The sequence below is a fragment of the Chrysochloris asiatica genome, unplaced genomic scaffold (genome assembly GCF_000296735.1).
Source record: "Chrysochloris asiatica unplaced genomic scaffold, ChrAsi1.0 scaffold00050, whole genome shotgun sequence".
Taxonomy (NCBI): Eukaryota; Metazoa; Chordata; class Mammalia; order Afrosoricida; family Chrysochloridae; genus Chrysochloris; species Chrysochloris asiatica.
The window spans coordinates 7,451,148-7,464,601 of NW_006408568.1; the positions used below are offsets into that span (position 1 = coordinate 7,451,148).

The following is a 13,454-nucleotide window of genomic DNA, read 5'->3' on the forward strand; positions in this document are numbered from 1 at the left end:
AAAAAATACAAGTATGACAGAGTTACACTGTTACCTTGTTTTCTCTGATTATGGGGAGAAAAAAGTTCCCCCACAACCAAAGGAATACAAGCAAGTTAGTCTGTTGTGCCAAGATAGTGTTGAGTCCTGTAGATAGTTGCATTGCATACTATATGTTACAGTAAAATGCCAAAATGCAGCAAAATATTCCAACTACAAGTTATAAGCTTGGGTCATTTTGAAGCATGACCTTTTGGTTTAGATAATGTTAAAAATCTAAGTAGGCATTAGATTCCCCAGAGTATATGATTATGTTGACTTTTCATGTTCACAAAACATTAAATTATCATTTCTACCTGCCCTGTATTATACACTAGACTTCACTGTTGTCTCTTATGCTCCTTGGGTTAGTTTTTAAGTAAGCTAGCCTTCTTAATGGTTTATTAAGAAGCTATCGATAACAGTTTCATGCTGATACCATTAAATCCAATCCTAAATAACCAGATATTTTGCCAGCATTTCTTCTATTAAGAGATTATGGGAAGCCAGTCACAGAATTTGAAAATAAACAGTAGCCTCTCCTTAGCCATTTTATGTTTTCATTGAGGTCAAGGACCCACTGCAAAACATTTTGGCAAATATGAATGCTTATAGTTGATCCAGAAACAATACATATTAGACTGCTTTAGAGGTGGCTTGTTTTAAAGCAAAGGAAAAACAACTAAGATTAAGTTTGCTGTCCTTAGAACATTTTGTGTAAAGATGCTTTTCATTTTCCTTTTGAGTTATCTTGAATATTATTGTATAATGCTATTACTGTTGTTGTTGTTATATGCCGTGGAGTCGGTTCCGACTCATAGCGACCCTGTACAGGGTTTCCAGGGCTGTAAATCTTTACGGGAGCAGAAATCTAGTGCCTTTTTAAACCTAAAAGTTGTCCCAAATAATGACATTAAGTGCAACCAACAAAAGTCCTTGGTATATTACACTTTTGCTCTTTTTATGCATCTGTAACATAACTTTCTTTTTAAATATAAAATTTTGCCTTTGGTACAACTAAATTAAAACTTGAGTGTTATATAAAAAAGGATAAAATTTGTTTAAGGAAAAATTTCCTATGTTGGAGTTTGTAACAGTTAATATGGTTGTAGTCATTCATTTTCATATCTTAATGTTAGTGGGTTTGTTTGTTTGGTTGGTTTTTGTTTTGTTTCAAACCAAATGTAATGTAAAATTTCCTTTGCATTAGGGAATATGCAAAACGTTGATGCAATGCATCACAAAATAAGTTTGTATTTAATAAGGAAGGGCTTTACACTACTTTTTGGTGTTTTTTTTTTTTTTTTTTGTTAAAGCTACATTTAGATCTGTTCTGAAGCTGTTCATTTTTTAAAAATAAAATGTTACAGATTTCCCATGGTTTAAAAAAAAAGGGGGAAATATTGTATGATTGTATGAGACCAATGTTGTAAAAAGTTAAGAAAAGGTTTTTTTGATAAAACAAACTATCTGTCATGGTTATGGGGTGAGTAAGGAGGGAAAATCATTCACAGACTTGAAGGTAGACACATGTTAACATGGGTGACAGGGCAGACTATACACAATAAGAGTGAGGTTAGTAAAAGAAAAATGATTGTTAACGAGAGGCAGAGGAAGGACTGCATCAGTTAAAGTGAGTGGAGGTAAATACTGTTAACTGTTGGTACACAGAAGGAATCCAATCAACCATTGCAAAGAAGCAAAGTATGTGACTTGTTGAATACAAAACTGATGATCTGCTCTGTAAACCTCTACTCAATTCACAGTACAAGTTAAAAAAGAAAAAAAAAAAAGATAACATAGAACTTTAATTTATCTTGAAAATAAAACCCATTAATCTTTACATGTATTCATTACCAGACTGTCATTAGCACCCTCTGTTTTGGTCTATATGTCAGCCATGTATCATGTATGTATACTGGATGGGAGTTCATATATGGAGATTAAAGGCTTTTTTTTTTTTTTTGCTTCTAGCACATTGTGACATAATGTGGTCTACATAGCCTAGTTATACAATTTTATGAACTGTCTTTACCTTGTTTTGAAAAACTAACACAAAATGAAAAAAATAAAAAGAAGTTAATATGGTGCTAACTGACAGTCTCACTATGACATTTAGGGGATATAAAGTAGAAACAAAATTACTACAAATCAAAGTGTGTCTAGTTTAAGTGTAAATCTCAGTTTTATAAGCATTTTTGCATATTAGGGAAAAGAGATGTCCAAGGGCCCCCCAAAAAATGGCAAAAGACAGAACCCAATAAACCTCATATGATCTTAGTTACAAAATATTTTTTTTCTTAAATGTTTTATTGTGAATTATGTGATAGTTTACATGGGAGAACATTAGTTTTATATTCATTCTATCGTGTATCATCTCATTGCCATGGTTACAATCCCCTCCATGCATCATCAACCAACCAAAGGGTATACCCTGCAAGCCTGGCCCCACACCCACCCCACCCCATCCTCGGTCTTCAGCACACACACAAAATATTTTTAATAAGTTGTCTAGGTATTTAAACAAAGTCAGGCTGCTAACCTTAAGGTCAGCAGTTCGAAACTACCAGCCGTTCCGCGGGAGAAAGATGAGGCTTTCTGCTCCTGTAAAGTTTTACAGCCTCGGAAACCCTATGCAGGGTCGCTATGAGTCAGAACTGACTCCATGGCACACAACCACCACCACCACGACCAGGTATTTAAACAAGGTGTGTTTTTATTAGTAGTATTCCCCTTTTAATAAAAACGAAGTAGGTTTGTCAGTATGGAGTTAAACTGCTGGAAAAATAAGAGAATTGTGAACAACTAGGTATTCAAATTAGATTACCTTTAAAGCCTCCTTCTGGAGCCCTAGTGCGGTGCTGCATGATAAGAACTGGAGGTCAGTGGTTCCAACTCACCAGTCACTCCTCGGAAACCCTATACAGGGTCGCTATGAATTAGAACCGAACTGACTCAGCAGCACTTAGCAACAACAACAAAGCCTCATCCTAGTTTTGGAATCTATTAATTTTCACTGGAAAATTATTAATACAGGAATAGTTTCAGTTTAACAGATTATTTGCTCATATACTTATTCTAGCAAATTTTATAAGGTATTAATAAAAATAAAACTGAAGTAGTGGACTGAACTTTGCTAAGGATTACAATAGTATTAATATAAATGATAAAAATGATTTAGGAAAATACCTTTGAATTTTATTTAAGTTACATAATTCAAATCAAACATATTCAGAATCTTAAATAGCATCAGGTAGTAAATTTTAATAGATAAGTTTTAAATGAATCAAAATGTCAAAAAAAAATTCTTAAAAGAAAAATGTATCCTAATTTTCCCCTTCACATAACAGAAACTCATCCCTCAAATTCAGTGTAATCTGCTATTTGGTATTATATTATTTAATATAACTGTACCCAGACAATTCTTAGCACAGTGCTTAATGACTGACATCATTACCTGACTGATAAAACTAGTTCAGAGCCATACTCTAAAATAAGGGCATACTTCTAAGAATTTTTAATGAGAGAATGCTGACCTGACATTAACTTTAGACTATATCATAAAAGCTAATTTAAATCTGTCCATTCTCACCATTCTCCTCGAAAATGAAGTCTTCTAAAATTAACTCTGTAATTTAAGTAAATATAAATTTTCATTTCATTTCAAAAGACAGTAACAGGACATGAAAAGCCACAAAAATATTTGTGTTTTACATTTTTTTTCCAAATGTCTCAGACAATCAAGCTGTCTTCACCCACAAATGAAAAACAACCATCTGTTGTTGTTTGTTATTATAAAAATGTTTTCAAGATAACATAATTATCTCTGTTGCAGGTAAGTATACTTGTTATGTTTTTTTGTTTCTTATTAGGGATTGTAATGCTACAAAATGAACACTAGTTTGGACAAAAACAAATCTAAAACTCTTTACCCTGAGTTTCTATACTACTGTTCTTTCAACTGGATAACATTGGCCTCTTAGTTAACCATTTAATACTATTTACAGGTTATTCATAAAACTGTTTATGCCACACATAAGACTGTTTAGTGAAATTAATCCCTTTAGTTTATCAAGCTTTCAGAGAAGAAGTAAATCAAAAGAAGACAAGCTCAACATAGGACATTAAACACTCAATACAAGATACCATTAACAGTTTGGTAGCAATTCTTTTATATACTGTGTATCACAGAGCCTCCTAATCAGAGTGAGTCATTAAATAGCAATCTCATACCAAATTATAAATACCTTTTAAAGACAACTTTGAGATCTGTCATTTTCATTTATTCATACTTGCAATTCCATTACCAATCATATGTTAACTAGGAAATGTTTTTCACCAAAGTTGTTTGAAATTACTTGATGATTTCTAAATCAAGCACAAACCTCACCTTGCTCAAAGCATATAAATCCAGGATCTTTCTCTCCACTATAGGAATTTTCAAAGTAGATCCTTGGAGTTCCCAAAATTTTGCTAGTTGATCCAAGAAGTCCAGTCTCACTCTAGTCATTGCCTAAAGATTATTCAAATACAGACATCAGAAATGTGAAGTAAATTATGGTTGAAAATCATTAATTCTGCATAATAAAAGTATTCACTTCTCTAAAGAAATTCAGAGTTTTCATTATAAATGCAATAAAGAAGCAAAATAGTTGTAAAAAAATTTAATTCATCAGAAAATTCTCAGTCTCTAATCATGTCATTTCATCTGTAGATAACATGTATAATTCAGGTATATCATCAACACTCTACCCTCACTGACACTATCATTCTTCAAGTATCTAATTTTAAGAGATAAAAGAAAAATATATATATTAAAATTTCAGTATATAAATATGTTAGGAACATCCAGAAGGGAAAAAAAAACAAAACACATAATTCAGAATGGCACACTATTTCTAAGCTAGCAAAGACTTCCCTCTTGGATTCCCACACAGTTTCATACTAAAGAATCTTCTTAAAATCTGACAGACATGAAAAGCAGCAATATTTTTTAAAACTTCAATTTAGAAAATGAAGTTTTAGAAAATATTAGTAATCTTAAAGGGAAATGTTGTGACGCTGTGGGATAAAGCTAGACCACAAGGTCAGTTTAAATCACAAGGTCAGCAGTTAAAATTCACCAGCCACTCCTCAGAAACCCTACCCCAGGTCGCTAAGATACAAAACCAACTCAAAAGCACTTAACAACAACAACAAAGGAAAATATTAATAAAACCAGATTCAAGTCCTGGAAAAGTTCTGTTAAAGACCAAAAAAAAAAAAAAAAAACTTTGAAAAGTAGGTTTTTAAATAAAATTATAAATTACAAAAATTATAAAAAATTTCCAAAAAACATGGGAGGCAGAAGAGTTCTGGGATCCTCAAAGTTTTTTGTAAAATAATAAGCACGGAAGTAAGTTCAAACTTGAGAATTCTAGGTCTCTGAAAGCTAATCATTAGAGATTCCTATCATGAAAAACATAGCTACAGATAATTGCCCATATCTCCCTTTTAGAAAAATTGTAGCGCTACTTTAAACAGTTTTTTAAAATCGATTATTTGCTCCAAGGCTCAAGTAACTACTCTATTAAATTACTAACACTTAACTCTGGGCACTGGTAATTGATCTTCTCAAAATTTTCTAACTGTAGCCCTGACATATACAATGAACTGAGAGGCAGAAATGGTAACATAACAACACTCACCTCAAGTTCATTCAAGCGTTGGACCCGGGGAGTGAAACGAAAACTTTTTACTTCACATGCAAATGGAGGTTGCCAGTCCTAGACAGAAGGATATTTGAACACAGTGGTATTTAAGCAACAAATGCATTATTCACTTTCTTTAATTTAAGAAGTTTGTTGCCACAAAGCATGGTGATAACAGACCAAATTAGAAGTTCTCTTTAACACAGAGACAGAGTAACAACTTTTTTATTTTAAAAAAATTTCAATACTTAACTAGAGAAACAATCATCAGATATCACTAGTGCCTTTACATACCACCATTATGCTTTTGGCAATTACTCAAGTGGAAGGCAATGAGCTCATATACCAGAAAACAGTGTCTAGTAATCCCAAGTTTGCCAAATTGAAAAAGAAACAGAATTTGAAAGAAACTAAAAATGGGCAAAAATTAAGATTACAAAGTAATACTTGACACAACAACTACAGAATGAGGTACATGGCAGCATCAACCTGAACTCAGTCAACAAATGGAAGAGTCAAGTACAGAATAAAATTATAAGAACAGAGGATCTGGGAGGTCGGTCTATGATCAAAACAATTACAATGTGAAAAAAGGTAAACACAGAAGAACAGAGATCCAGGTGGTGGGAAGGTCAGGTAGATTACTGGATAAAACAGACTGTCTTACATGGAGGGAAGAACTAATGGTATATACGGTAACCACAATGGGGTTGGGGTGGGGGGTTTAGTTTGGGTGTTGGGGAGGGCAATACAAGAAGGGGGGAGGAGGCAGAAGAACAAGATAGATAAGAACACTGTGACAGGTTTGCATGGGCTAGTGGGACAGAGGTAAATAGTGATGCATACTCAACCTTGGAACAACAGGGCTCTGGGATACAGGGATCTAAGTATAGCTTGAAGAGGGTACATAATACTAAAATCCTTGACTACCTTAGGAATATTAGTTTCCCTTGCCTACTATTGTAAAATAGACACGAGTGGGTTACAAAGGAATGTTGGGAAACTTGATTAGAGAAAACTTATAAACCTGCCTTCAGCCTATAACTGATTGGAATACCTAAAAGGGGTTCTACAACTTACCAAGTGAAATAGGCCTCATGCAAAGCCTTTACAGAGTATAGGGCCTTAGGTGGAATCCTGAGCCCCATCCAGAACCTTATGAGGTGAGACATTCCCACTAGAAAGAACAAGCAGACTGGAACAGCTACAGTGACAGAAGATACATCTTCATGATGAACCTGACCTATACTCAGAGCGGTAGTTACTCTAAATACCAAGAGAGAAGGAAAGAGTCTTCAAATCAAGTATCAATGCTATCAGCTCTATACACAGGGTAGCTAGGGATGGGCAACTTAGACATTGGCTATCTAAAATGAGGGGGCAATAAAGGCATGAAGTGACTGGCTTACAAGGTTTCAAGAGGGAGGTTAGTTTAAGAGTATGAGGGTAAAGAAAGAGTCCCCAATGAATAGCTGGCTGGTATCTTGTCTAGATGGGTCTGGTGAAAAGAGATGGGGATAAGATTACTAAGACTCAATAGTGAATAATTGTTACCATGACTAATCGAGATTGTCACAATTGTAAAGGTGGAAGTTTTCTAACAAAAAAAGGGGAGTGGTTAATCTTACAGTCCAGAAACGGAGGACCCTAGGACCATCAAAAGAGGAATGCACAAGTAGAATGCAGGACCTTATCCAGAGAAGCAACAGCACCAGAGATGAGGCAGAGATGGGGCATGGAGAGGGGGAGCAGCTGAGGACTCTAGATTCATGGACTAACAAGAAAAGGACTAAGAACTGGTGGCCAGGAACAGACTTGCAGAATGTGCACTTTGGAGATGTAAATTATTATATATGCCTGAGTGGTTTTATTTTTGTTTGTTAGTATGTTTTTTAGAAAGCTAAAGTGGATAGAGAGAAATACTGTTAACTGATGGTACATGGAGGGGATTATAATCAATGTAATGAAACAAGGTGTATGATTTGTTGAATGTAAAACTGATGATGTGCCCTGTAAACTTTCACTCAATCCCCAATAAAAACCTTAAATAATAATTAAAAAAAAGTAATGCTTTAAAAATCACTCAAAATACATTTGAATTTGTGTATGGGTGTTATGTGACATGGCACTTTACAGTCTATGCTATATAAATGCTTTGTTCAAACTCAGCTTCTGGGCATCAAAACACTGTTTTAAAAAAAGCAAACCCACAGAACAAATTCCCAGATGGGAGTTGTGGGATGGCTGAAATGAGGTAACATACCAGGGGGCTTCAAAAGTTCATGGATAAATGGAATTCAAGGATACTGGAATTTTCCCAGGAACTTTTTGAAGGCCCCTTGTTTTTCAAATGGGGTTCTAAGGAACATCATTTGATTTGGCTTGCTGTTACTGTTGCTGTGGAGTCCATTCCAACTCACAGAGACCCTGTATAGGGTTTCTTAGGAGCAGTTGGTGGATTTGAACTGCCAGCCTTGTGATTTGCTGTCCAGTCCTGAGCCTACAATGCCACACCAATCCACTTAAAGATCTGAGTGGTGGTAGTAGTGGGAATGTGCAGTGGAGTCGGTTCCAACTCATAGCAACCCTGTACAGGGTTTCCAAGTAAATCTTTACTGGAGCAGAAAGCCTCATCTTTCTCTGAGGATCGGCTGCTAGTTTCAAACTCCTGATCTTACCGTTTGCAGCCTGATTCGTAACCACTACGCTACCAGAACTCCTTAATAACAACAGGTAGATGAAAATATGGTTAAGAAAAACGTAAATGTTTAAGGTTTTGTCAATATTAGGTAACTCTGACAGAAAAAGAGAGCTAATCAGAAACTTCTGAGTCATAGCAATGTATACCATTATAGATTTTTCTATTAATCCTATTGTCTTAATCAATAATCTATTATCTTACTCTTGAAACAATTTATATAGAATTCTTGAAGGATATTAAGTGGTAAATTATCCCTACAACCACTACCACCATCTTTTATTCATTGTGTTGAATACCATTGTGGTTAATTTGTGGTGAGGACAAATGTTGTTTTGCTGTTTTTTTCAAACAAACACCAATAACAATATCAGCACTAAATGTTTTATCTTTACTACCACTAGGCAAAGGAGTCAAGTCCTTGTGTGACACGCTGTTAGATAAGCACTGGACTTCTAACCACAAGGTCAGCAGTTCAAACCCACCAGATGCTCCTCAGAAACCCTAGACAGGGTCACTTTGAGTCAGAAGTGACTCGAAGGCACTTAACAAAAATAACTAGGCAAACACAAAGCATGCTGTCTGTCTTTAAGAAATCTAAAGTAATGATTTACAAACTTTAACGTGCACTAAGAATCAGGTAGAAAAGCAGATTCATGAAATTCCGTATCCAAAGGAGCTCTGGTAGCATGGTGGTTACAAATCTCAGGGTCAGCAGTTCAAAACTACCAGCTGGTTCCACGAGATAAAGATGAGGCTTTCTGCTCCCAAAAAAAATTTATAGCCTTGGAAACCCTGTACAGGGTTGCTATGAGTTGGAACTGACTCCACGGCACATAACTACCAACCACCACCACCAGCCTGTGTATGACAGTTGAATGGAGCCATAGATAAGCACTCAACCTCAAGGTCGTCTGAACCGCAAGGTTGGCAGTTCAAACTCATCAGCTGCTCCTCAGAAATTCTATACACAATCTCTTTGAGTCGAACCAACCAGATGGCACTTAACAATAGTCTGTGACTGGGACTCCTGATGTGGCACTGTAGGCTCAGCACTGTATCACAGAAGCAGACTGCCACATTTTTCTCTCCAACCACCGCCCTTTTGGTTCACACTCAAGCACTTTAACCACGAAGCCACCAGAGCTTCTTACAGCTACTCTAGACACCAAGAAACCTTTGACCTTGAGCAAATCATTCAACCTCTTGGGGCACTAATTCCCCCAAAACAAAGATAGTGACTGTTTTCCTTATCTTAAATTAAAGATTAAGAATTGTAATTCATCAAGGAGAAAACAATTAATTGGAAGGCTTGAGATGTGTAAATCTTTGATAATTATGTTCCTAACATTAAGAGAGTCCGACGTTTTCGTCCACCTCGATTATTGGTCAGTTTTTCCTAATCCTCTACATTTAAAAAATAAATACTACTCCTTCTCTTCCTCCGGGAAGACTTTTTCAATGCAGCAGTAATCAGTGTGGGGCTCTGGTTGAGTGATACCATCCTAAGGGCCAACTAGAGCTCAGATTACCCTAAGAAACCCTAGCCCCGCGATAAGGCCTACAAATACTTCATAAACGAAGCAGTAAAGTAGGGCTTGGATAATGAAATAGCCAATGGAAGGGCACTTTTAACAATCGCACCATAATGAGGGTTGCACACGGAGGAACGAACATGTCATATTTCTAAAACTTACAGGCCAACGAAAGGCCTAAAGCCTTTTGTTTCCCTGGCCCACAATCCAAAAGAAAAAGTATCAGTTAACCAAATTCTAGACGGAAAAGGCTTTAGGGACACTACTTTCTAGCGTTCAGAGGTGCCCACCACGTAAACACGCAAAATTTGCGAAACATCCGAAACTTAACCTCGAGTTGCTGAGAAGTGCAGGCAGAAAGGCAAAAGAACAGGGAAAGTAAAGCTAAAACAACTGTATCGACTCCCCCATCCTCCCGTCTCCTCCCTTCCTCTGACTCCCGTACCTTGGGAGGTCGGATCTTGCAGATGCCAGTTTTCTCAGCCAGAGGCCGAATGCGACCGATAAAGCTGAGCGGGTCTGTGAACTCCTCCCAGCTGGGCTCAAACACTGGGCACTCCGGTGGTGGCACGAACTCCGCCGAGTAGCCCCCCGGCCCCACACCAGCCATGGTAATATCCAGGAGCCCCCCGTAGGGGAACAGATGGAGAAAGGCTGGCTGAAGCCCACCTAGCCCTTTCACGTCCCCTGACAGGGACCGAAACGCATCTTCTCTAGTAACGACAGCACAACACAGGAACACCACAATTCCTTCCTCCTCTCGTTTGTTATTGTTTCCTTCGGGGTCTTTCCTCTCAGGGCCAGGACGTCTCCGGAAGTCAATGTACTATCAAATCCCTCCGCCAGAAAAGAAACAGTATCCCTCCGCCGAGCCGTTTCGTTGTGCGACCTTACTTTCTTACTCTCTTCCCCTACATTCCAGTATCGGTGCTTATCGACTTGTCGACGTCGGTTTCGCTCGGTTCCATAACTTCAGGCCGTCATCCCTTGAGCATCCCACGGTCACTTCTCTAGAAGAGACGGGTGGAAGTAACTGGTCAGACAGGAGGCGGGACGCGCTCTTCCGTCGCGGAGGAATGTGTAATGCTCTAGAGGGCAGAGTTTCTGCTTCCGGTGAGGAGGGTCTAGTTCCCCTTTGTGTACAAATGGCCACCGAAACAACCTGGGCCTAACTCCAGCTGCATCAACTCGCCTCTAGTGCTTTGTGACTTGTTTTAACCTACCTACTTTTCTTTTATCCAGTAACAAGTTACAACATCTCTCTTTTTCAGTCCTTTAATTGCTATTGTTTTTAAGTGTCGTCGAGTCGGTTCCGACTCATAATAATCCTGTATACGGTTTCCAGGGAGCGGCTGGTGAGTTTTGAACCGTTGATTCTTGCAGTTCAACTCGACCTTGTGGTCCAGTGCTTAACTATAGCGCTACACCAGGCCTTCTTGACTGCTAATATCTCTCGAGAAATTGCACTTTGTACACGCCCCTTTTCCATGACAGAAGTTTTGGTCGAACCCATCCCCCAAGTACTGCTGACCAGTTTAACATCCAGGAATTGCTTTACGTCACGCATATAAGCAACAGTTCCTATCCTTGTTTTCTCAGTAATTGACAGCTCCAGGTCATCTCATCTTAACAGTAACAATTTCCTTCTGTCACCACACACTGCATAAATCTTTCTCAATTTACTGTAAAAAGCCATGGCAACTGTCCTAACTTTACATGTCAAAAACCTCACACCAGTATCTATCTCCCACATTCTCCAAGTTGTCCAGTAACAGAAAGAACCAAAGAAGAAACCGTGAAAGAATAATTGTTAGTAATAAATACTCATTAGCTGGGAATTTTCTTCCTAGGTCCCTTTCTCAAATGTACTCCCCATGCAGTCTCAGCTACTCAGCATCTAAATTGGCAAATATAGGCTGATGGCTCCCAAATCTGTATTTCCAGCCTAAACTTTTTTGAGTTTCAAGCCAGTATATCTAGATACTTATTGAACGACAGTCCTGATGCGGCGCTGTGGATTAATGCGCTGGACTGCAATCAGTTTGAAAAGCAAGGTCAGCGGTTCACCTCCTAGGAAACCATATAGAGGCCGCTATGGGTCAGAACCAACTAGATGGCACTTAACAACAACAGCCCAGTTACTTGATCCAGAAATCTAGAAGTATCCTTAACCCCCAGCATCTGTAGCCCCCCCAAGTACCGATGGTGTGTCAAGTCTGGAGATTTGATCATGTAAAAATCTTAAATCCACCCATGTCTTTCCCTCCTCATTACTCTCAACTGCCCTATGACAACACTTCAGTACCCTTTTTTTTTTTTTTTTGCAGCTCCTGTACAAAAAGCATAGGAGGACAGCAGCCCCATTGTGATGGCAGCCCAGGGAATAACACCAATTCCTCTGTTCTCAGTGGAGAACTCTACTCCAGAGCCTTTGGGGAGACCTGGCACTTCTAAGAGCCTGACTTGGGAGTCAAAACTTGAATCGGGGCCTTGATTGGAGCTCCAACCTTAAGGTTAGCCTGGACTTTGGGCTTTGGCTGACAAAATCTCAGACTCTTGCAATGCATGCCTGAAACACTTCCAACTTGGAATGGGCAATGTAAGTGAATCAACTGACCTGTAGGAGAACCTTGATAGCCTTGGCATGTACATCCCTGGCTTTGGAGTTGTTGTCCTGCATCTTCTTTAGCCCTTCTTGTTATGTGCTTATGATGAACATGAGCACATGTTCCTCAGAAACTTGGGACCTATCCCCTTAAGAGATTCATAACATGACCAGGGTTTCTTGATGCTATTTCTGGCCATTTTTGAAATTGGTTGTGGTGTGGTTCTTGCGCTTGTCTATGTCTGCACCATCACCCATAGCTCCTGGAGCATCAGAGACTGAAAGAGAGCAACAGTTCAGTTCTTGACTTCTCTCAAACCCCTCCCCATTTAGTCAGATTGCTTTATCTAAAACCCAAAATTCATTGTGTCGATTTCCATTACCAAATTCCTTAATACTCCAAAATCCTTTATTATTTTCTGCCTTACTGTCTCATGTTTCTTACCTCACACATGTTTCCCTATATAATCTACAGAGATTTTTATCGTCCTTTAATGTATTGTTCTTTGTCTCATATCTGAACCTTCTGACCCCACCCCATGCTCACAGCTTCGTATGCACCATTCCTGGTAAACTCCTAGTTATCCTTCATATATCACCACAAATTACAACCTCTGGAAAGCCTTTCCTAGTCCTCTAAATTAATTCAATTAGCAGCAACTAGTACTTCCTGTTCACACTATTTGAAATTGTTTATTTAATTGCCTTATCTTCCCCAGTTAGACTGTAAGTTACACAAAGACAGAGACAGTGTTTGTCTCATTAATCATTGTAGCCCCAGCTGCTAGAATAGTATATAGAAGGTATACAATAAATATCTATGAAGTGAATAAAGAAATTAATGAATTCATCCAATAAACTGCCTTATGTTTCATTGCCTCATCCTACATCTTCACATATACCAATTG

General features: G+C 38.0%; 1 protein-coding gene across 1 annotated transcript in view; it reads right to left on the reverse strand.

Annotated features, from left to right (window-relative positions):
* The window catches only part of KDM5A (lysine (K)-specific demethylase 5A), a 160,131-nt gene extending 149,248 nt beyond the window's left edge, over nt 1-10,883 (reverse strand). Inside the window, exons 1-3 of the mRNA XM_006862704.1 lie at nt 10,387-10,883; nt 5,706-5,783; nt 4,409-4,531 (exon numbers count right to left, since the gene is read on the reverse strand). Coding sequence (XP_006862766.1) covers nt 4,409-4,531; nt 5,706-5,783; nt 10,387-10,551 — 366 coding nt within the window. The 5' untranslated portion in view covers nt 10,552-10,883. The remainder of the gene's footprint in view (nt 1-4,408; nt 4,532-5,705; nt 5,784-10,386) is intronic.
* Between the last annotated feature and the right edge of the window lie 2,571 nt (nt 10,884-13,454).